This window comes from Biomphalaria glabrata, chromosome 11 (assembly GCF_947242115.1).
Source record: "Biomphalaria glabrata chromosome 11, xgBioGlab47.1, whole genome shotgun sequence".
NCBI classification, from domain to species: Eukaryota; Metazoa; Mollusca; class Gastropoda; family Planorbidae; genus Biomphalaria; species Biomphalaria glabrata.
In genome coordinates, this window is record NC_074721.1 from 25,386,285 (window position 1) to 25,411,987 (window position 25,703).

General features: G+C 35.2%; 1 protein-coding gene across 1 annotated transcript in view; it reads left to right on the forward strand.

The window, feature by feature from the left end:
- LOC106054869 (uncharacterized) overlaps positions 1 to 25,703 on the forward strand; it is a 49,383-nt gene that overhangs the window by 1,369 nt on the left and 22,311 nt on the right. The window contains exons 2-13 of the mRNA XM_056004767.1: positions 2,440 to 2,499; positions 4,664 to 4,841; positions 4,969 to 6,119; positions 7,590 to 7,779; positions 9,845 to 9,969; positions 10,731 to 10,920; positions 14,570 to 14,607; positions 16,743 to 16,932; positions 17,732 to 17,817; positions 19,060 to 19,252; positions 21,131 to 21,222; positions 24,338 to 24,530. Of these exons, the coding sequence (XP_055860742.1) occupies positions 2,440 to 2,499; positions 4,664 to 4,841; positions 4,969 to 6,119; positions 7,590 to 7,779; positions 9,845 to 9,969; positions 10,731 to 10,920; positions 14,570 to 14,607; positions 16,743 to 16,932; positions 17,732 to 17,817; positions 19,060 to 19,252; positions 21,131 to 21,222; positions 24,338 to 24,530 (2,686 nt within the window). The remainder of the gene's footprint in view (positions 1 to 2,439; positions 2,500 to 4,663; positions 4,842 to 4,968; positions 6,120 to 7,589; positions 7,780 to 9,844; positions 9,970 to 10,730; positions 10,921 to 14,569; positions 14,608 to 16,742; positions 16,933 to 17,731; positions 17,818 to 19,059; positions 19,253 to 21,130; positions 21,223 to 24,337; positions 24,531 to 25,703) is intronic.

A 25,703-nucleotide genomic window follows, 5' to 3' on the forward strand; every position in this document is an offset into this window, starting at 1 on the left:
AGACATTGAATTGGACCTCCTCCAGACAGAGCTGTTTGTTCAAGCAGGCTTACATAGACATTGACTTGGATCTCCTCCAGACAGAACGGTTTGTTCAAGCAGGCTTACATAGACATTGACGTGGACCTCCTCCAGACAGAACGGTTATGTTCAAGCAGGCTTACATAGACATTGACGTGGACCTCCTCCAGACAGAACGGTTTGTTCAAGCAGTCTTACACGCCTAGAGTTCAAAGAGCCTTCGACTATCACACGGTTCACTACGACATGATGACACAGGATACGGAGATTTATTAATGTTATTATCTTATCTTATAAATAACACTAATTGATGTTATTGAATGCTTATTTAATTGATGATATTGTTAAGGGCAAATCAATAAAGAAACGTTGACATTTCGTGACATGTCGAGGTACAGTTTGTGTGTTCACTAGTTCTCTCCACTTGTAGACTATCAAACACTGGGCTAGTTCAGGGCTGGTTTAAATTGAAGTCGACTTGTTGATACAGTTTCCATGACGTAGTTGATGTATTCCATGGAATTCCAAATCAAACATAATAATTAATCGACAACAATTAATTAATTTTTTTTATTCCTGTCTTGTCAGGTTTAAGGAATAAATGTGCAAAGTTTGAACTTGATCAGAGGATAGTAAATGGGAGAAAACAACATGTTCAAAGAGGATAGTAAATGGGAGACAACAACATGTTCACAGAGGATAGTAAATGGGAGACAACAACATGTTCACAGAGGATAGTAAATGGGAGACAACAACATGTTCACAGAGGATAGTAAATGGGAGACAACAACATGTTCACAGAGGATAGTAAATGGGAGACAACAACATGTTCACAGAGGATAGTAAATGGGAGACAACAACATGTTCACAGAGGATAGTAAATGGGAGACAACAACATGTTCACAGAGGATAGTAAATGGGAGACAACAACATGTTCACAGAGGATAGTAAATGGGAGACAACAACATGTTCACAGAGGATAGTAAATGGGAGACAACAACATGTTCACAGAGGATAGTAAATGGGAGAAAACAACATATTCACAGAGGATAGTAAATGGGAGACAACAACATGTTCACAGAGGATAGTAAATGGGAGACAACAACATGTTCACAGAGGATAGTAAATGGGAGACAACAACATGTTCACAGAGGATAGTAAATGGGAGACAACAACATGTTCAAACTTTGTACAAAATGAAATGAGATCTGTTAGAGCTCATCTACATCTGTGAATATTTTTTTGTTGACACAGTGGACAGTAGAGCGAAGTAGACTCCACAGACGTTCTTTTGTTAGGTGTAATGTACCAGTGGACAGTAGAGCAAAGTAGACTCCACGGACGTTCTTTTGTTAGGTGTAATGTACCAGTGGACAGTAGAGCCAAGTAGACTCCACAGACGTTCTACTCTTTTGTTTAGGTGTAATGTACCAGTGGACAGTAGAGCGAAGTAGACTCCACAGACGTTCTACTCTTTTGTTAGGTGTAATGTACCAGTGGAACACTCATTTTCTCAAGGATAATACAGATATATTTTTATTATATTATAAAATAAATAATATTCATTCTCTGGCACTGCCAGGGTCAACCTTCGTAAGAGAGAAACAAAATTCATCGTAGTCCCTTTAACAGTTTCTACTGAGAAATTTTCTAGTGATGTGGCAGGTCTGCAGCAGTATCGCCTTCTGACAGGCAACGAAAAGGGCCTTGAAGGTATCTGTGATGTCAGTTGATATAACAACAGGGTATCTGTGATGTCAGTTGATATAACAACAGGGTATCTGTGACGTCAGTTGATATAACAACAGGGTATCTGTGATGTCAGTTGATATAACAACAGGGTATCTGTGATGTCAGTTGATATAACAACAGGGTATCTGTGATGTCAGTTGATATAACAACAGGGTATCTGTGATGATATAACAATAGTGTATATGTTTTTTTAGACAACTTTTCTTTGTTTTTTCCATTTCAGTTTTTCTTATATTATGGGATAGTGATACGGCGATGTCAATGATAGTAGCGTTTTATTTTTGTCAATAAAGATTGAACTCCACCGTCTTGTCAGTCCAACCTAGGCCTATACCAGTAGAATAAGACATCGGTAGACTCGAGATTCTCCTCTACTGAGTTTTTGTTGCTTCTTTTCAGAACTATAAGACTTAATACATTTGAATGATTCTACAGACGACTAATGCATTATACCAATGACAGTTTAGACTAGTTTTAAAGTATACTTTATCTTGTTTGATCATATGTGTGTTTTTCTCATTTTTTAAAAAACTAACTTTCATTAGTTATTATAAGTTGTATAGTGATAGCCGGTGCTACCATTTACATTTTATTTTCACATTTGATTATTATATTGCCAATCATTTTGAAGAACTAGGTTTAAGATATCTGCATATTTCTTTTCAGTTCTGACACAAGTCACTTTGTTACCACTGGTCCTCTTACAGTTAATCTGGCTACCATACAGTAAGTTTTTTTTCCTTTTAGTTCTTTGAAAGATACGTTTAACCCTACATGACTGAGCATCATGGTGTCGGGCTGTGAAAACTGACGCACAAATTGCAGAAGACAAGCGTCAGAGAAAAAATCATGGCTAATGACACTAGCTCTAGCAGAATTGAACTGCCCAGTGTGCAGCCGAACATTCCTAGCTCTCATGAGGAGGGACAAAACCCAATAAAAACCTCAGCCACCATTCACGGTACGTGACGTTATGCGCACTCGTTTTGGCGCGAAATGTTTTGGCGCGTGACGTTTTGGCGCATGGTACGTTTTGGCGCGTGATATTCTGACTATAATTGAAGAAACATTTAGCTTTTATACTTCAGTTTATTTCACTTCACTCTATTATTGTTTGGATAATATGAATTCAACCACCATACAACGAATCGTTTTTGATGAAGGTTTTGACAATTTGATGAATAGTCAGATTCCTACCTAAGATCATGGTAATAAAATGCTTTCATCCACCCCCCCCCTCCCTTAAATTATAGTCGAGTTATGTCAAATCCATTGATTTCTGTTTTCAAAAGACATTTTTAAAAAGTATCAAAATAAGTTAAATGTCCGTAAAAGCTAAGAAACTTTGAAAAGATAGATTTTAATTGATAAAATTATTTGATAAAATTATTTAGGTTAAGGGTGATTTGGGTGACAGATTTTCTCTTGGCATAGATAAAGGGGAACAATTGAAGACCTCACCGAACATAGTGGAACTATAGAACTGGAGAGACCTTACATTAATGACATTAAATGAACCTTTTTGTGTAAACGAACCGGAAACATCATGTTTCCATTGGTTTCAGTTTGTACATTAGCGGAATTATTTAAACAAATAGTATTGAAAATACAAATGTCCCACTTAGTAAACAAACATGTACAAGCCAACATGTGTGAAACACAAACACACATATCAATGCAATGAATAATAGATTACATTTATGTGACTCCCAAACATGAAATAAACAAACAATGGATGGCTGCCTGATCGTGAGGCATTGTTTCCTGAGGTCTCGAAAGTCCCGGGTTCAAATATTTCCCGATGCCATCCCCCCGTGGGAGGTTTGTTTGGATGTTAGAATTCATGAAACAAAAATAGTAGAAAAGGTAAAAGATTTCTACCATTTTGTTTTCTTTTGATTTGGGAAATATTAAAACCTACACACACGTTTTAATGTGATTTAACAAAAATTACAAAACAAAATTCAAGACCAAAATAATATTTAAATTCATGTATAACATGAATAATACGTTAGACCCCCACACACACACAAAACATAGATATGCATCATTCTTGAAAGAAATAATTCAAGGAACATAAAAAATGGATCAAAACATTTCGCGCCAAAACGGCACCTGCTGCAAAACGGCTGCGCCAAAACGTCCTGCTTCGTTCATTCAAGAGTTGAATAAATTCATTTTAGGAACATTTTTAAAAAATATTAATAGTTATTTAGAGACAAATAATCACTCTATAAGGAAGATAGACCTATTGTCATAAAAAAAAAGGAATTTAAAGTTTTTCTTGTTACCAAGACAGTCTCAGAAATCTCTGGCTATTGAGATTACATTTTTAAAGTAAAATTACAAGATATTGAGAACTAGTCCTATAGTGTAGAATGAATATTACGCATATCCTTATAGTATTTTTAGCCTTTATGCAAGTCGGTCTACTATTATTCCTAGACTTAGAGAGTAATATAATGGTCTAATCTGATTACTGTTATCTAAACTAGCACATATGTTTCAAAGTCAAGATTTCATCTATTAAATACTGATTGGCTATAAATAGTTTAAAAAAGAAAACATAAACACTTAAATGAAAACATAAACACTCAAAAGAAAACATAAACACTTAAAGGAAAACATAAACACTTAAATTAAAACATAAACACTTAAAAGAAAACATAAACACTTAAAAGAAAACATAAACACTTAAAAGAAAACATAAACACTTAAATTAAAACATAAACACTTAAAAGAAAACATAAACACTTAAAAGAAAACATAAACACTTAAAAGAAAACATAAACACTTACAAGAAAACATAAACACATAAAAGATACTTTTATGATTTTAAAGTCATTGTTAATTTCCATATACTTTGTAGCATTGTGTATGTCTCCTACAGCTAGTCCACAATGTGTGAGTGACTGTACAGGCAAAGCGGGCCATTACCAACACTGTCAGAGATGTGACAAGTTTATACAATGTGACAACGGTTTGCTCTACTCCATGCCCTGTTCACTAAACACGTACTTTGATCCCAAGTTTAATGTGTGTACTGGGGCACTACCTTCTCACTGCGAGTAAGAACTAGTTATACACTAGATCAATGTCAAGTTGTTTTCTTAATGGGAAATTATTGATTTCAACTTTATTTTATTTTTGACACATTTATTTCATCATTTAAAAAGTGTTACTTTCTTTTTAAAGTTCAAAAGGAAATTACATTGGACCCGATGCCAGAGCAGCAGACAACCAGAGATTGAATCAACCAAGTAACCAAGAATCAATACCATACCAGTCACCTTACATAAATCAGCAATCAACACAAAAGCCGAACCAAATCAAGAATCAAGAACAGACATTGTCAGGACAATTCAGCCAGTTTGTATACACTAATCAAGATCCTTTACAATCTTTGTTTGAACAGCAGACTGCCAATAGCGTATACCCTCCACAACAACAGCCTGCCATTAGTGTATACCCTTCACAACAACAGCCTGCCATTAGTGTATACCTTTCACAACAACAGCTTGCCAATAGTGTAAACCCTTCACAACAACAGCCTGCCAATAGTGTATACCCTCCACAACAACAGCCTCCCGATAGCGTATACCCTTCACAACAACAGCCTGCCAATAGTGAATACCTTTCACAACAACAGCCTGCTAGTGGGGCACTTGAAGATCTCTTCAACAGTATGAACACTTTTTATGAAAGCAATCAACTTTATACCAACAATCTTGGAGATCCTAATGGCTATCAGGCTTCAAATTCTCCGCCGTCTTCAGAGAATGAATTAGAACGTCTGTTTAACAATTGGAACAGCCAACCATCTGGACAGGTTTATTCCAACATAGACATTGACTCGCTTTTTCCAACAGAAAATCCACCAGCCGCCTACCCAACAATGTCGCCAACTAGATCTCAAAACTTAGATCAGAACATATTCTACTCAGCACCTAACAATGCAGCCTTGTATCAGTCTCCCAATAATCAACCATCTCCATCTTTATACCCATCTCCCAGTAATCAACCATCTCCATCTGTATACCCATCTCCCAGTAATCAACCATCTCCATCTGTATACCCATCTCCCAGTAATCAACCATCTCCACCTTTATACCCTCCTCCAAATAGTCAACCATCTCCATCTGTATACCCTCCTCCCAGTAATCAACCATCTCCATCTGTATACCCTCCTCCCAGTAATCAACCATCTCCATCTTTATACCCATCTCCCAGTAATCAACCATCTCCATCTGTATACTCTCCTCCCAGTAGTCAACCCTCTCCCTCTGTATACCCTCCTCCCAGTAGTCAACCCTCTCCCTCCTACTCTATAAACACTAATCCTGGAGGTAACGAAACATTTTTTTTCCCACGAGCATTTTGAAATAAAAATAATAAATTAAAAAAATCATTTAAGGAAAAAATTCGTAGAGTTTAGTTCAGAAAAGAATTACTTGTAAAATACTTGCAGATTAGATGCTTGAGTGGTCAGTCAATTCACTGAGTCTCGATTCTTTATAAACTTCCTAGAATTCGGTTTTGTTTTAAAAACATTTGAAGGAAAATTATTTTATGATCATCTAAAACATTCATTTGGAAAAGTGTAAAAGAAATTTTTAGTAATGAATTAATATTTAAATAAAAGTTCCCATTTCAGTTTAGAAGACATTTTTAAAAAAATGAAGGTCTGTAGTTTTTGTACCACTATTAGATCGCTTAAGTCACAAACAACGAACTAACACAGATCTAACACTACAAAGATATAGGGAGAACTCTCTTTTTGTTTCATTAATATAGATATCGTCATACTTTATAGTTTAAACAAAAGTATTCATTCTTGATTTAGATATTAACGTCTATGTAGATCCAGATTTAGATATTGACGTCTAGATCTAGTAGAAATATTTTTTAAGTTATATCTGAAAAAAACCCCACTGAACATTAACATTTTCAAAGTCTCGAACATAGACTTATATGTATTATATCTATTTTTTTTTTTTTAAAGTTGAAACAAGGTGTTATTTTGTAGAGTTGCTATACGAAGTATAGTCTCTTTTTTTCAACCCTAACATATGTAACATATAATTTAATTTTTAGATCTAGATCTAGATCTCATAATTATTACTTTGCAATTTTTAGATACATAATCTAGAAAGATCTAGGTAATCAAACTATTTAAATGTACATAAGATGATTAAAATCAACAGACATGAATTATTTCGATCTAGGATTTTTTGAAAATTTTCTCAATGGAAACAAACAGGAAATGGATTTGTTTCATATATTAGCGTATATATAATAGTTCTGTGATTAATAGCCCATTATAGAGAAAATCCGAGAAATGATTTTGCATTATTTCTAAACTTTGAATACTAAAGATTATTACTTTTCTATAAAGAAAAGATTGATTGGGGCGACTTCCCTTAGAGCTTGAAAAAGAGTTACATATATATATATATGTCTGTGAATCGAAAAAGAATTTGTTTCCGGTTTCCAGTCTAAATATAATATATAAGTCTATAGCCCCGAAGTAAAAATAAATGGACGAATGATTACATACGTGAGGGCGCGTGTGCGTGTGTGTGTGATTGATGTGAAGAGAAAGAGTTACACAAAAGACTAAAATAGCTCTTTAAACAAAGAAGTTTATATTTAACATCATTATGAGAAGCCACATATAATTCTAATTTTGTAACTATGAACCTTAGATCTTCACTGTCTACTACCTAAAAGTCTACTATAAATCAGTTGAACATTGAAATTATCTTTAAAGCAGAGATCTAAGTGTAAATAAAACATTTTAAATGTTTACCTTTCAGTCTTTAGTGAATGCACAACTTCCTGTAAAGGCAGCAAGGGGGGTAATCTGCTGGATGGCCAATATGCTCATTGTACTTTCTGTCACGCTTTTGTTCAGTGTGTCAGTGGTTCCCCGACTGTCACGCTGTGCCCTGAAGGAACATTCTACAACAGAAACATCTTTGTGTGTGACCGTGACAATCAATTCTGGTAAGTCTTAAATATTGTTTGTAGCCGCCAAGTTATTTTCAATCAACCGAGTCATTTCGTTTGTCATTTAGTCGTCAATTTATATTTGCGAATTTCACTCGATCAGTTCTTCCACATTTTACTCAACCTTTTGTTGTATAACTAGTTCAGGCTTGACATCAAAATAAAGATGAGAAATAAACTCTCTAATCAAAATTTCATTCAAATAAACAAATGTTATATACAGGAGAACGTCCATTATCCGGATTAATTGAAAAACGGGTCGATCGCCCGGACAACCGAGTGCGAAATAATCCATTTCACCAACACTATCAAGGAAATTCCTATGAGGGTATCGCGTCGTACGTCAACAAAAAAACTCTATTAAAATATACCGGGAAAGAAAGCGATGACTGCCATGACTGAGAGAAATAGTCGTTGATTTGTCGCTGATTTGTCGCTGCACACCAGCAAGAGCACTTAGATGCCGTTCTGTAAAGCAAAATAAAAAGAAATTTAAAAAAATAGTCTGGATATTTGACGTTCTGGATAACTGACGTCCGGATAATCGACGCTCTACTGTACAAATGATAAAATTACGTTTTTATTGACTTCAACAAAATCTATTATATATTAGTAAAATACCAATGTCACACTCATCGATCAAGATATCTCTTAAACTGTCTTACGAATTCGTATAAAATTTCGTACCCAGATTCCTTTTACCTCCTAGAGTAGTAAGACCTAGATAGAGACAAAACCGTAACATGGACCGCTATTCGCGAAAACCCGCAAGTTTTCTATCAAACCTTTGTATTGTATTGTCTGGGTTTGCCTCGCAGTTTCTATATAAAGCATTTCAAAAAATACCACGAATTTCGTATTTTTAAAGCATTTTTTTTCTGTCCCACAAAGTCTACTTCTTTATACTTCCCTTTTAGACCAAATCCTAAAAACATTTCAAGAGAGCTAGTGTTGTTTGTCTTTTGTTTTTTCGAGAAAAAGAGAGAGCGCAAGGACTAGTGTACTTTGTAACACTTGTCAACAAAAAAAAAAAGTAATCCTAATAGAATTCCAAAAATAAATCTAGATCTATAGTCCTTTCACTATATTCAAAAGTGACAATTTTGAAAAAGGATGAGATAAACCCTTACAATAATTGAATAAATCAAATCCATATTTCTTGTTATTTACAGAACAGAATACCGAAATAAATGTAGAACGGAGAATTCGGTATTCCATTGGGGCCTTCGGAAAAGGCCAAAAAATAGAATAAAAAAATAAATAATACTAACGAAAAAAAAAAAAGGGGGGGGGGGATGTCACGATCGAAATCTTGTAGAGTTTTAATTGAGAAATCAAAGAAAAGTCATAGAGTCATAAAGTGTACTAAGGGCTCACTTTTTGTTTTTGGCTTGGGGGGGGGGGGGAAGCGGATAAGTGAAAGTGTTGCTAAATTAACGGGCCCAAAATATGAGTGCTCGTATCTGTCAGGGGCGCATTATGAAGCGAGTCTTTCCAAATGAAGTCGATTGGCTATGTCAGGGGCGCATTATGAAGCGAGTCTTTCCAAATGAAGTCGATTGCCTATGTCAGGGGCGCATTATGAAGCGAGTCTTTCCAAATGAAGTCGATTGGCTATGTCGGAGACATGACGATGCGCAGGTCAAAATAAACAAAATGGGAGCGAAGAGAGAGATACAGAAAAGAGTGAGCGGGCCGTAAAATTTCAGAGTAACAGATACATTCATTCACGAGCTAAAAAAGTTAAAATGTGGCCCGTTTATTACAAATAAAAAATAATAATAATAATAAACAATATAAAGCTGGGAACATATCAACGGGCGTAGCCAGTGTTAACTGATAGTACATTATAAAATAGATATAGATGAGATAAATAAATATAGCTATAAATCAAAATATAAGTATATGTATAAAAGGAATAAATTATGTCAATGGATTATAATATAGGTATTGATGTGATAAATTATAACATATCTATAAATGAATACTTTATACTCTTAGTATGGATGAGATGAAGTCTACTAAAGCTATAAGTAAATACTAGAAACAAATATATTTGCAGCGCAACCTCCAAACCAGTCCAACCTCCCGCTCCACAATACTCACCTCTAGTCCCACAAACAAAGGTCATGCCCTCCAGCCAGCCATCAGAGGAATACAATGATTTAGCGTGGTCAGCCAATGTAGGTGAGTGACGTTGTTACGTTGTATGGTACTAGAGGTAAGCCTATCTGTTGATAATCATGGTCATTCAATCCAGGTTATTTTAAATACCTAAACGTAGATCTGCTATTGGGGAGTGACGTTGTTACGTTGGGGACACCAAAGTTAGTTCACTGACATTTTGTTCACCGACAAATCGTTCACGACTTGTCGTTCACCCGACAATTCGTTCACGCAACTATTCGTTCACCCGACAATTCGTTCACGCAACTATTCGTTCACCCGACAATTCGTTCACCCGACAATTCGTCGACAATTCGTTCACCCGACAATTCGTTCACCGACAATTTTTTCACAAACAAGTCGTTCACTGAATAGTAACATATTTTTACTATTATATGTTCTCGTTGCGTGTTTAATTTGTTTAAAAGATTTGTCGGTGAACGAAATGTCCGTGAACGATATGTCGTGGGACCGTTCTAGATCTAGAATTATATCAAGATCTAGAACTACAACTAGCATAACTAGATCTAGAACTATAATTATAAGTTACCGGACACCGTAAGGAGGAAGGAAAGAAATTTGTTTTTTTTGTGTGAGCCTAGAGGAAGTTTGATCCTTACAGTTAGTTTAGTTTTGTTCTGACGTCAGACATTGATTGTTCCTTGGCGGGAAAATTTGATAGGATACATCTGGGACGTAACTTTTTTTAAATCACTCTACAAATAGTCATGAGAACAACGTATGTGTTGAGCTCAACATGTCTGTGATATTTTGATGGACAGGTCCAAGCAAATGTGTTAGAAGCTGTGTAAGTGCCTCTGGTCGCCCAATTCGTTCTGGTATTTATGCACATTGTGACTACTGCAACGTGTTTGTGATGTGTTCTAATGGCTACCTAACAGAACAGTCCTGTCCTACACACACTTACTTCAATGCAGCTATTAGTGTTTGTGATCATGATCTAGGAAACTGGTAAGTTGTTTTGTTCTTGTTGCATTCACATCTAAACTCACACCTTAAACTAACAGAAAACAATGAAAGAATACACTATCGTTTTTTTGTTTGTTCTTTATTTCTCGTCTGTCCTTTCTTCGTTATGTCCCTTAGATCCATTAACTTTACATCCCTTGTAAAGTGTCCAAAATGTAGAATCGAAGCCCAAAGGGATTTACAGGGATAGATTGTACCCAGAAATGATTCAACGACCCCTTGAAATAGACCTATAGCTTATCAACATGAAATAGACCTATAGCTTATCAACATGAAATAGACCTATAGCTTATCAACATGAAATAGACCTATAGCTTATCAACATGAAATAGACCTATAGCTTATCAACATGAAATAGACCTATAGCTTATCAACATGAAATAGACCTATAGCTTATCAACATGAAATAGACCTATAGCTTATCAACATGAAATAGACCTATAGCTTATCAACATGAAATAGACCTATAGCTTATCAACACTTCTTTCTTTTTCTACAGCGGATACACCAAGACGCTAGTATATAGCTAGTTATAGTTTTTCTGCCATGTATGAAATTCTCCAATAGAAAATGATCAATCTGTTCCCTCACGTTCGTTGTGGCTAGAAAAAGATAAGGAGATTTTTTAAGCGACCCCCGAAAGAGTAAAGACGCTATTAGTTTTGTGTGGCCTGTCTGTCCGTCCGTCTGTCCATCTGTCCATCCGTCCCTTTTAGATCTCAGAAACTAGAAGAGAAAATGAAAATCGGACATCATGATATTCTAGATCATTCATAGTTCTGATGGCTACTTTTTTCTTTTCCGAAAGTGAACCATCTTATTTTTTAAATTATATATGCAAGCAGATTTTCAAAAAATTACACCACTTTTCAATGAAAAACTTCAGGGGAGGTAACTTTTTTTTTTAAATGTCATGGACTTCTTCATTAATAAATCAAGCTTCCTTCATAGATTCGCGCATTGGTGCAAAACATTTGCATCTAAGGTCACAATGGTAAGAGTATCAATGGATCGTTATAAAATATATGTTCCATTTATTAATTAACTCATTGAATAGAATACTGATTTAGATGTTGTTTTTAAAAAAGAATTTTGATACAAACTTCGTTTTAGTTATAAGTTTCAAAAATGACGAACTACTTTCATAGCGAGCAGGTTTGACATATCCTCATTATATACTTGACAGTGACAGTCTAAATATAGTCTTAGATCTAGATATAGACTTAGATCTAACTCTAGATCTAGACTTAGAGACTTAGATCTATTTCTAGATCTAGGGCAATCTATATATAATAGGCTTAGATCTAGTTCTAGACCTAGACTTAGATCTTGAATATAGATTTAGATCTAAAACTAGGTCTAGATTAAGCTAGATCTATGTCTAGATGGTTTGTATGACAAATGACAAATGGAGTTATTAATTTTTATTTGCGAAGGGAAAGTCTGAAGTCATTTGTACACAATTGTAGCTTAAAGTAGGTCAAGAATTATTTTTACGTGTTGTTATTAATTTTGAATGTATGGATAAAGTTGATAATTATTATTTTAAAAATATAAGTGTACGCTAAATGAATATATGGAGATGTTGTGGCTGAGGGGTAAAGAATTTGGAACTGGAAGTCCCGTGTTCGAATCCTGGTGAAGACTAGGTGGACCACTTCGGGAGCCGATTTTGAGTTTGTGTTTCACACAAACTGTCTTTGTAACCTTGTTGTTATTACTATTATTAAAAAGTGAATTATTTTTTTAAGAACATTCATATATAAATATTTTTTTGGTCTAGATAATGATATAATAGTCTAGAGTCGAGATTTTGATTTAGACATTAAGATCTTCTAGTAGTTTTATTTGTAGGCCTATTCATGGTAATTTTTCAAGAATCCAACTTTCTAAATCTAGAGAGCATTTTTATAGTAGGTAAGAAAGTGGAACACGTTATTTCTTGTATCAAGTTGAAACTTTTTACAATTATTTATGGGCGAAGACGAGACATGAATCGATTGAATATTGACCAATTATTCATTTAAATACTGTTGTTTTTTTGCTTGATATCAACAATGAAGTGCCAACTATTCAGATAGCGGAGAAATAACGTGTTCAAACATACAGAGAGAGTCGATAGAAGCGTTGTAAAAAATAAACACATCTGGGGTAAATACCTAACAAAGTACAACTATTGTACTGTTTGCACCTATCGTATTTCAAGCTTGGACTTATAACCTGTACGATGCTGTATGTTGCTGTAACAGGTGTAGGCCCTCCCTTAGTCTTTTTTTTTTCAGATTTTGTTTGAGCCAGTTACCTTGAGAGTTACATTTTAATGACGTCTTTTCAATTTAAAAATAGATCTGCGACATGCATTGAATATATAAGTAAAAATAAACTTACGACCACAAATAATTTTTTCCAAGAGAAGATAAGCGAGTAGAAATATCGCTCATTGTGTACAGCACCGACTATTTAGTCATGAAGAAGGAAACCGTTTATTTGACTTGAACTCTGGAGTTATTGATCCGTTGAGTAAAGTTGAGTCGACTAGCCACAGACAAGCTATCCAATTCTAGTTAAAGTTCTAGATGTACATTGAACCCAATTGACTAGCGACAGACAAGCTATCCCATACTAGTTAAAGTTCTAGATGTACATTGAACCCTACTGACTAGCGACAGACAAGCTATCCCATTCTAGTTAAAGTTCTAGATGTACATTGAACCCAATTGACTAGCGACAGACAAGCTATCCCATTCTAGTTAAAGTTCTAGATGTACATTGAACCCTATTGACTAGCGACAGACAAGCTATCCCATTCTAGTTAAAGGTCTAGATGTACATTGAACCCAATTGACTAGCGACAGACAAGCTATCCCATTCTAGTTAAAGTTCTAGATGCACATTGAACCCAATTGACTAGCGACAGACAAGCTATCCCATTCTAGTTAAAGTTCTAGATGTACATTGAACCCAATTGACTAGCGACAGACAAGCTATCCCATTCTAGTTAAAGTTCTAGATGTACATTGAACACAATTGACTAGCGACAGACAAGCTATCCCATTCTAGTTAAAGTTCTAGATGTACATTGAACACAATTGACTAGCTACAGACAAGCTATCCCATTCTAGTTAAAGTTCTAGATGTACATTGAACCCTACTGACTAGCGACAGACAAGCTATCCCATTCTAGTTAAAGTTCTAGATGTACATTGAACCCAATTGACTAGCGACAGACAAGCTATCCCATTCTAGTTAAAGTTCTAGATGTACATTGAACACAATTGACTAGCGACAGACAAGCTATCCCATTCTAGTTAAAGTTCTAGATGTACATTGAACACAATTGACTAGCGACAGACAAGCTATCCCATTCTAGTTAAAGTTCTAGATGTACATTGAACCCAATTGACTAGCGACAGACAAGCTATCCCATTCTAGTTAAAGTTCTAGATGTACATTGAACACAACATGCTTCTAACAGAGTACCAGTTACCTGTGCATTGTTGATTGTTATTAGATATTTTTATAACACTATTTTAAGGTCTAATCTAACGAAGTAATTTTGTTACAAATTACTAAATAAAAGTTTACATTTTGTACAAAATTGTTATCTAAAGTTGTAACATCTTATCTACAGTGCCGGCGTGAACACGAGTGTTAGTGCTTCCTACTCATGTAAGTAGAGTCTTCCTCCTCATGTAAGTAGAGTCTTCCTCCTCATGTAAGTAGAGTCTTCCTCCTCATGTAAGTAGAGTCTTCCTCCTCATGTAAGTAGAGTCTTCCTCCTCATGTAAGTAGAGTCTTCCTACTCATGTAAGTAGAGTCTTCCTACTCATGTAAGTAGAGTCTTCCTCCTCATGTAAGTAGAGTCTTCCTCCTCATGTAAGTAGAGTCTTCCTACTCATGTAAGTAGAGTCTTCCTACTCATGTAAGTAGAGTCTGATAGAGTCATGTAAGTAGAGTCTTCCTACTCATGTAAGTAGAGTCTTCCTACTCATGTAAGTAGAGTCTTCCTACTCATGTAAGTAGAGTCTTCCTACTCATGTAAGTAGAGTCTTCCTACTCATGTAAGTAGAGTCTGATAGAGTCATGTAAGTAGAGTCTTCCTCCTCATGTAAGTAGAGTCTTCCTCCTCATGTAAGTAGAGTCTTCCTCCTCATGTAAGTAGTCTTCCTCCTCATGTAAGTAGAGTCTTCCTACTCATGTAAGTAGAGTCTTCCTCCTCATGTAAGTAGAGTCTTCCTCCTCATGTAAGTAGAGTCTTCCTACTCATGTAAGTAGAGTCTTCCTACTCATGTAAGTAGAGTCTTCCTACTCATGTAAGTAGAGTCTGATAGAGTCATGTAAGTAGAGTCTTCCTACTCATGTAAGTAGAGTCTTCCTACTCATGTAAGTAGAGTCTTCCTACTCATGTAAGTAGAGTCTGATAGAGTCATGTAAGTAGAGTCTTCCTCCTCATGTAAGTAGAGTCTTCCTCCTCATGTAAGTAGAGTCTTCCTCCTCATGTAAGTAGAGTCTTCCTCCTCATGTAAGTAGAGTCTTCCTACTCATGTAAGTAGAGTCTGATAGAGTCATGTAAGTAGAGTCTTCCTACTCATGTAAGTAGAGTCTTCCTACTCATGTAAGTAGAGTCTGATAGAGTCATGTAAGTAGAGTCTTCCTAATCATGTAAGTAGAGTCTTCCTACTCATGTAAGTAGAGTCTTCCTACTCATGTAAGTAGAGTCTTCCTACTCATGTAAGTAGAGTCTGATAGAGTCATGTAAGTAGAGTCTTCCTACTCATGTAAGTAGAGTCTTCCTACTCATGTAAGTAGAGTCTGATAGAGTCATGTAAGTAGAGTCTTCCTACTCATGTAAGTAGAGTCTTCCTACTCATGTAAGTAGAGTCTTCCTACTCATGTAAGTAGAGTCTTCCTACTCATGTAAGTAGAGTCTTCCTCCTCATGTAAGTAGAGTCTTCCTCCTCATGTAAGTAGAGTCTTCCTCCTCATGTAAGTAGAGTCTTCCTCCTCATGTAAGTAGAGTCTTCCTACTCATGTAAGTAGAGTCTTCCTACTCATGTAAGTAGAGTCTTCCTACTCATGTAAGTAGAGTCTTCCTACTCATGTAAGTAGAGTCTGATAGAGTCATGTAAGTAGAGTCTTCCTACTCATGTAAGTAGAGTCTTCCTACTCATGTAAGTAGAGTCTTCCTACTCATGTAAGTAGAGTCTTCCTACTCATGTAAGTAGAGTCTTCCTACTCATGTAAGTAGAGTCTTCCTACTCATGTAAGTAGAGTCTGATATAGTCAACAGAAATTCCCTTCTCCGCTGTATTAAAAAATGTCTTTGCAATGTTACTACAAATAATTAACATTGTCATAATTAATTGAATTAAATTATATTAGACTTCTTTACAATTGATTCCATTTTGTCTCTATGAGAAAACTCTTTGATTTGATCCCCTATGTATTTGATCTGTATCGAAAACTTCCAGATTGACATTTCTTTAAAACAAGTGAGACTTGACTTACTAACTGTACTAGTTAAGTTAATAAGTAACACTAGATTTCACTCGGTAATAAGTAATCTGGATTTCGTGAAAACTAAATTGAGCTTTTTTTTTTCAAAATATGGAAAATTCTGAATTCCATTATGAATTGTTTCAAGATAAACGTTTCATTCATGAAAATATTATGAAGTATAAAATTGCCATAGATTTTGTAGCATTTATTAAAAAAAACAACTAAATATAAACTTCTCTTTCACAACCCACGCTAAATGCAGCCAATTGTTGAAGATTAACAAAATATAAACTTCTCTTTCTCAGCCCACACTAAATGTGTATCAACTTGTCGGAGTGTGGGGCGAGTACAGCCCGATGGACGCTATCCAGCATGTTCTTATTGTAATGTCTATCTGCAGTGTAAGGCTGGGCAAACAAGCATTCGGTATTGTAAAGATGGATACAAGTATGAAGAGACTCTAGGAAAGTGTGTCTATGACACTCAGGGAACTTGGTAAAGCTGTTTTGTTGACTTCAATAGATGACATTGATTAGTTCTTTGAACTTCTGAAGTTTCTAACAAATGTTCTTAAAAAACTTAGGTCGATCCTAGTTAAGTTACATATGTGTGTGTGTGGTCGATCCTAGTTAAGTTACATATGTGTGTGTGTGGTCGATCCTAGTTAAGTTACATATGTGTGTGTGTGTAAACTGTGTATGCATTATTTCTCCTAACCTCTTAACTGTCTATTACGTACATTGCTTGCTTTATGATTGAAGGATACAAAAAGAAAGCTACAACTAACCAAAGGTACCTGTATCTAGAATATTCCAGAGCACAAAAGTGTGTGGGTAGAGGTCGATCCATTGGAGGAGGCAACACACAAAGTTAGGGCTGTCATTATAATAAGAAAAGGCCTAACCCTAACCCTAACCCATAATTGGATAGTAACAAAAACAAATCGTTTCCAATTCCGTATGTTATCTACATAGAGTGAGTGAAAACAAAATGAACCTCAGACCTTGCAATGTGTAGAGCAGATGATGTAAGGCAGATGGATAACGAGGGTGTCATGTGGTCAGTACAACGAGCAACTGACTTTGTTTCCCTAATTAATACCAGGCACCCAGTAGAGTTGGGTGGACTTAGAAACGCCCTAAAAATGCCGAAATTCAAAATTTCAATCTTCGAACCCGAGACACCTCGGTTCGTAAGCTTTCCCACTCAGCCATCTCGCTCTCACCTACATATATTAAGTACTATTGCATGTAGGTACATTGCTTATAACTAATATATTGAAATGATATTTCAGCAAACCAACTCAGCCGAGTTCTGATAGCAATCTGATTCCTAAGGACACTCCGAAACCATTAGTTCCTGTCAAGGACGTCCGTGAAGGTAAACTTAAAGACCTTTGACGGAATATTTGTGTGACGAAATCTTCTTTGACTGAGAGGAGAAAAATGGTGATTAGCAATAAAATGGATAGGCCTTAATTAGAGACACAAACCAGAACATCTGATGGCTGAGGCTAAACAATGTACTCGGGTCTGAGAGTGAATGCTTTGCAAAAGTTCTGTGTGAATGGAACTAGAAAAATAGTTTTGTAATAAGTTCATAATACAAATGATCTAGTTGGCTAAGCGTGTTAGATCGTATAAAAAACAACAACAACAACTAATCCTCACAATGAAACTAAGTACAATAAATTTCTTTCTGAAAATGCTGTAAAACGATTACTAGTCTAAAAAATAAGCATTCTATTTGAGCATAAAGAAGTTGGCAGACTTTTATGAAACCCCAAGAACGAATTTATTTAACTATAGGCAACACAAAATATAGCTTAGGGCCTCCAAAAGATTTTAGACCTGACATAATATCAGGGGTAAAATGGGCTCTAGGTAGCCTACTTTTCAATTCTAAATCCGGCATTGTGACAGAAGAGCTAGCGTGGTAAAAATAAAACAACTTAATTTAGCAATGGCTTTGAAAAAAAAACGTCACTTTCAGTAGTGTTTTTTTAAGCAGCCACCAAAAAGGGAATAGCCGCAATTAGTTTTGTGGTCTGTCTGTCAGTCCGTCCGTCCCATTTAGATCTCATAAACTAGAACAGATATTGAAAATCCGATAACATATTTTTTTTTAGATCTTACAGAGTTTTGATGCAACGGCTAAATTTTTGTTTTCTGAAAGCGAAAAATTAATTTTTTTAAAATCCACTATGCAAGAAGTTTTTTCATAAAAATACACCTTTTTACAACTATATACTATTACTAGTAAGTAACATGGGAGACTATTTAGTAAGGGGACTATTGATTTTACAAATGTTAACTTGTAGCTCCAGACAGCGAGTCCAACTTACCTTTAATGGAGCATTACTTTACTTTCCAGACAATAAAGTTATGAAAACTAATAATGACTTTTATTACTAAATATTTACAGTGCAGAATTATTATTATTATTATTAAATTACAAAATGGTGAAGAAGTTTTAAAACTATCTCAACGCATTCAAAAGTTTCTACATCAATCCTGCTAAAAGTTGCATCAGACACTTAACACACGCTCCATAACATCCTGATTGTTTACATTCATGTCTACATTTTCTGTGATGCTCATTTGTAACATTGCACTATTGTAGTCTTCAACACTTGCCTGGAAAGCTGTAGGAAAGGATCCACTGTAGCGGCACCTGGTTACTACGGCCTCTGTGGCTACTGTAATGTGTTCCTAGAGTGCCAGGACAACGGCAAACAAAATATAATCTATTGTAATGATGGTCAGCAATACAACCCGGCCAGTGGTCAGTGTGAAGCAGACAGACATGGAGAATGGTAGGTTGAAGGGCGCGGACAATAAAATTGTATTCTGTTGAACTTAATGAATATTTTTTTTATCTGGGGGCTAGAATAAAATATTTAGGCTGGAAGGATGATTTATTTAGACTAGAGAATTTCAGTTCAAATAATCAGTTAATAATAATGGTTATTTTTTTTTTGTCAACATTTTAATTGTTATTCAATGAATAGCTATTCGCCTTTCTGTCATAGATGTTCTAGTGCTCTCAAATACAATACTTAGCTTTAAAATGGAGGGACATACCAATTATTTAAATACAATACTTAGCTTTAAAATGGAGGGGCATACCAATTATTCAAATACAATACTTAGCTTTAAAATGGAGGGACATACCAATTATTTAAATACAATACTTAGCTTTAAAATGGAGGGACATACCAATTATTCAAATACAATACTTAGCTTTAAAATGGAGGGACATACCAATTATTTAAATACAATACTTAGCTTTAAAATGGAGGGACATACCAATTATTCAAATACAATACTTAGCTTTAAAATGGAGGACATACCAATTATTCAAATACAATACTTAGCTTTAAAATGGAGGGACATACCAATTATTTAAATACAATACTTAGCTTTAAAATGGAGGGACATACCAATTATTCAAATACAATACTTAGCTTTAAAATGGAGGGACATACCAATTATTTAAATACAATACTTAGCTTTAAAATGGAGGGACATACCAATTATTTAAATACAATACTTAGCTTTAAAATGGAGGGACATACCAATTATTCAAATACAATACTTAGCTTTAAAATGGAGGGACATACCAATTATTTAAATACAATACTTAGCTTTAAAATGGAGGGACATACCAATTATTCAAATACAATACTTAGCTTTAAAATGGAGGGACATACCAATTATTCAAATACAATACTTAGCTTTAAAATGGAGGGCATACCAATTATTCAAATACAATACTTAGCTTTAAAATGGAGGGACATACCAATTATTCAAATACAATACTTAGCTTTAAAATGGAGGGCATACCAATTATTTAAATACAATACTTAGCTTTAAAATGGAGGGCATACCAATTATTTAAATACAATACTTAGCTTTAAAATGGAGGGACATACCAATTATTTAAATACAATACTTAGCTTTAAAATGGAGGGACATACCAATTATTCAAATACAATACTTAGCTTTAAAATGGAGGGACATACCAATTATTTAAATACAATACTTAGCTTTAAAATGGAGGGACATACCAATTATTCAAATACAATACTTAGCTTTAAAATGGAGGGACATACCAATTATTTAAATACAATACTTAGCTTTAAAATGGAGGGACATACCAATTATTCAAATACAATACTTAGCTTTAAAATGGAGGGACATACCAATTATTTAAATACAATACTTAGCTTTAAAATGGAGGGACATACCAATTATTCAAATACAATACTTAGCTTTAAAATGGAGGGCATACCAATTATTTAAATACAATACTTAGCTTTAAAATGGAGGGACATACCAATTATTTAAATACAATACTTAGCTTTAAAATGGAGGGACATACCAATTATTTAAATACAATACTTAGCTTTAAAATGGAGGGCATACCAATTATTCAATAACATTGGGACAATAAAGGAAAGTTTCAATGCAAATGTGACTTTCGATATATTGAGGGTTCTAAATCACGGCTTTATGTTACAGAGGCCGTCGTTAACACCATATGATACCTTATGCACATACAATAACGTTAACACCATATGATACCTTATGCACATACAATAACGTTAACACCATATGATACCTTATGCACTTACAATAACTACTCTATAATATAGTAACGTTGCTTATACTATATTGTAATGATATTTCAGCCAACCAACTCGGCTAAAACCTGATAGTGATCTCATTCCTAAGGATACTGTTACACCATTAGTTCCTCCTCCTGTCAAAGACGTTCCTAAAGGTAAACATATTAGACAAGATAAGATAAGATAAGTTAAGATAATTGTATTGGTCCAAACAAATGAAAATTCAGTTGGACTACAAATGTCCACCTCAACATAACCACTATAACAATAACCATTCACACCATTCACACACGAAAAAAAACACAACCAGCACTAGGTAGGCACTAGGTAGGCTTAGTTGTACTGCTCGGTAAAATAATATTAGTATTAATAATAGTATAGATAGTAGAAATGCTGGTATAATGTAATATGGCAAGACTGAAGTTCATTGTATTTGTAAAGTCACAACGAAAGAACAATTCTGGTCCTTATTTAAGGTGAAACAGTAGCTGATTGCAAAATTGGTTCATGTTGTTGTTGTCAACATGATATAGATCAAAGGTCTATAGTCTATAAAGTTGAAATTATTGGTGTAGGCTGTATGGGAATAGCAGCATGTGATCTGGTGTTTGATTATGAAGTACTTCTATGTCCTACTGCAGTATTTAGGCAGCTTTCAGACAGATGGGTAGATGGTTGACAAGCTACTAGTATGTGGTGATGAAATGAGGATAACTTTCAGCTGTCGTTTTATTCTATCTATCTATACAAACAGAGGTTACACTAGCAGAGACTGAAACAACGGCTTAGGTAGGAATGAGTGCTAACAAAATTAATGTCGGGTGCGGAACTGAAATCAGACTAAGAGTTTAGTGACTAGTTCATAATAGAGAAGAACTTGTTGCCATCTGAGCGTGTGGTACAGTTGAACACTTACAAGGAGAGTGGGCAAATAGCAGTCTAGTCCAGAAATCAGCAGAAAAAGGCCTTCACGCATTGTATGCATATTTTATACGTATATGAAGGTTTTTGGAATGTGTGGGGATGCCCTCACCCAGTTGTCCGAACACTCTGGAGGCATGTTGCAGTTACTTCCCTGCCACTCCGGCAGTGTGTGTGGTACAGAATCACCTTCACATTTATTTTTCCATTTAGACATTCAGCTTTCCATGTGCAGAAATTTAGCATTGTAGAACGTAAAATAAATTGTCTATGACAGTTCAAAGTGTGTATACATTTTTTTACGCACCCTGTATGTAGGTTACTTTGTTTGAATTTACTTTTTTTCTCTGGTTTCTCTTGTTTATTTGCTATATTGGTAAATCAGTAGTTCTAGTTCCTCTATCAGCCACTTCTATTCAGGCGAATTCTATTCAAGAAGACATTTTATAGTTGTACAAAGCTTATATCAACTCTGTCTGCCTGGTTAAAAGTTTGTACATGTTATTTCTCCTATACTCAATCTCAGAACAAGCTGTTGGTAATTAATTATTTTGTTTGGTATCTTGAACAATGAAAAGAAATTGCACTTGACTGAATTGGTGGTATATACAGATGAATAAGTTTCCTTTATAGGTCGCCGCTCTAAATTGAAATACCAACATACAGCTCTACAATCTCTGAAGTAGCTCACTAGCAGAGGCAGTGTTAGAAACGAGTTCGATGCCCCCCCCCTTTATATATATATTTATGTATATATATATTGCAAATGCTTTTAAAAACCAATTACAGTAAAATCCACTCAGATCTCCCTTTCTTTCTTCCCCTCCCCTGCAATTTTCCCAACTGGTCCAGATAAGTGATATGATCATAGCGTATAAAGAAAGCTAAAAGCATGAAATAGCGCTAAACAAAAATAATTGGTCAAAATGTTTCTAATCGCACAGATTTATTATTGTTGGTCTACACGACTGATCCAAACTAATTGTTACCTCCACACTTCGTATAAACTTTTTTTTAATCTTATCATATAATCGATAGGCCAGAGATGCTACACATCATTTTGACCTTGATTTCCAGGCTCTTGGACAGTAGTGACGATGATGTCAGCATACATTAGTTATATGCACACACAAAAATTGTTCACTTAGAAAAGATTTAGTCGTTATTTAAAAAATACACCCGATGTCTGTAATATCAAACTAAATAGACATCTACAAACCAATGAAATCAACACCTGGTTGAAATAAAGAAATCACCAAAAAAGAAACTTGTTTCTATTACAACTAATCTGTTTGACAACCAATTAAAAATTGCAAGCTATCCCTCTATTAGCTCTATTCATTGGTTTCTGTCGGAGGTTGAATGTTTTCCTTGCCTCATCGAGGCGCCGTCATGGAAATGTCCATAAAAAAACAACAAAGAAAGTAATCATAGCCTCCTGCAGGCTTACGCAGCACTTAGTTCATTGCATGTGGCGAGGATGTAAGAAGGATTCTGTAAGCCCTTGTCCTAAATAAGTCACTACATTTTTTAGGCGGTCGACAAAGTAAGAAGTAAGCTTTTTGAGAATAATTTCTTAAAGTCTTTTCCTGGAATCAAGGACCTTGGGCCCATCTTTTTATGTGTTTTTTTTTTAATTGTTCGGACACTCAAAATGGTTTTTGTAGATAGTACTGAGTCAGAAAGACGAATATAAATTCTTTGAAAATATTTTGGCCCTGATACCTGGAGAGAAAACGAATGATTTATTTGCATAAATGATACTACCTCCCAAACTATAAGCCAATTCCTAAGTGGAAACAATAAACTCAATAATTATTAATTATTCTTCCCTTGTTAAGCAACTCAATTCTGGCAATAATAAGACTAAATCAAATAATAAATAGTAATAATTAGATCTACTAGTTCAATCAGAAATTATCTTTGCGCACGAAAATAATAAGTAGAGAAAAAAGAAAAGATTTATCTTTGGCTTTGATTAAAATGACTATTCAAAAGTATTTTTAAAGTTATGACAAAGCAGACACACGGAAATGAAACCTAGCTACTTGTAAGTTGTAACTAATGAAACCTGACTATATGTAAAGAGAAAAAAGAGCTAAAAGTCAACAAACAGATCTGTTTGCTAAAGAACTTTTCAGAAATTGGGGGATGAAACTATAGGCCAAATATAGCTGCAGTTCATATAGCTTTCTTTGTAAGTCTGCACTGCTTTGAAATCACGTGTTTTCCATCTATTTGAGATCCTACTAATTTAATCATAAGTTATACGTGGCTACCTAACGTTAGACTAATTCTTTACTACTATTTTGTGCATGTTCATTTGATCTATTCATTCCAATATTGTAGTCTTCAACACTTGCCTGGAAAGCTGTAGGAAAGGATCCACTGTAGCGGCACCTGGTTACTACGGCCTCTGTGGCTACTGTAATGTGTTCCTTGAGTGCCAGGAAAATGGCAAAGAAGAGAAAGTATTCTGTAATGATGGTCAACAATACAACCAGGCCAGTGGTCAGTGTGAAGCTGACAGACGTGGAGAATGGTGGGTTGAAGAATAGATTATTATCTATTGAGCTCCAAAGCAAAACGAATGTTTATTATTTCTGTAGCAGGAATGAATTAGTTCGAAAGTACATGTTTAGTCTTTTTTTTTCACTATAGAGAATGACAAGTGCTAATTAATTATTATTAACTAGTCGACCGGCGGCGTAGCATACGCCGCTATTTTGCATGGCCGGCCTTAGGCCACTGCAACCTATGCGACCGCAGTGGGCCCCGCACTGTTATAGGACCCGCGCTAATTCAAGGTGTATAAATTATTAAATTAAACCATTTTATAACTTATAACATATTTCCTTCGCCCTCCTGTCGATTTACCCGGAGCTCCTGGAAATCTTCGGAAATTGCAAAAGTATATGAAAAAGTCCTTAAAATAAATGCGGAATATATAGACAAAAATTGTCATTTTGGGGTGTCATTCAATATGGAAAACGCCAATCGTACGCGCTATAAATTTAAAAAAGGCATTATGCATTAGCCGTCATTGTGTAATCTGGTGAAAGAAGCATCTCGCGCCTCAAACTAATGAAGAATGAATTAAGAAGAATTTGGTAATTCTTGCTATTGAGCGTGATCTATGTAGGCAAAAGAATTATTATGATATACTGTAACTGTATGACTTTGCTACACGCAAGGCTCGTAAAGTAATTCTGTACGTAGTAAAGAATGAATAAAATGCATAGACGAATTTATTTTCTAATGCAAACTCTTAAATTTCACTTATCATCCACTAGTCTACCCAAACTTGGCCCGCGAAATCCGTTTCGCATAAGGCCCCACAATGGTTAAGTCCAGCCATGCTATTTAGTGACGGGTGAATATACATAGTAGATTATTGTTCTCTTCCCATGACTTCTTGGTCACAATGGTTAAGTCCGACGCTGCTATTTAGTGTTTGTAATAGGTTTTTTGTAATATATTTTACAAGTTTTGGATGTTCTTTCAGAGTTGAAGGACAAAGGGGGATGGGAGCGGGCAGGGTTTGATAAATCCAAACTACAGTCCAGCGCGAAAACCGCACGACCAGGCCGCCATCCGTAGTGACCGGTGAATACTTTTTCTCCCTCCCCCCACTCTTGGTTTTTCGTGGGGTGACTATCCGCAGAAATAAGAGAGTGATCTTTCTTTTACTTCTTCTTCTCGTCCAAACTCTTGA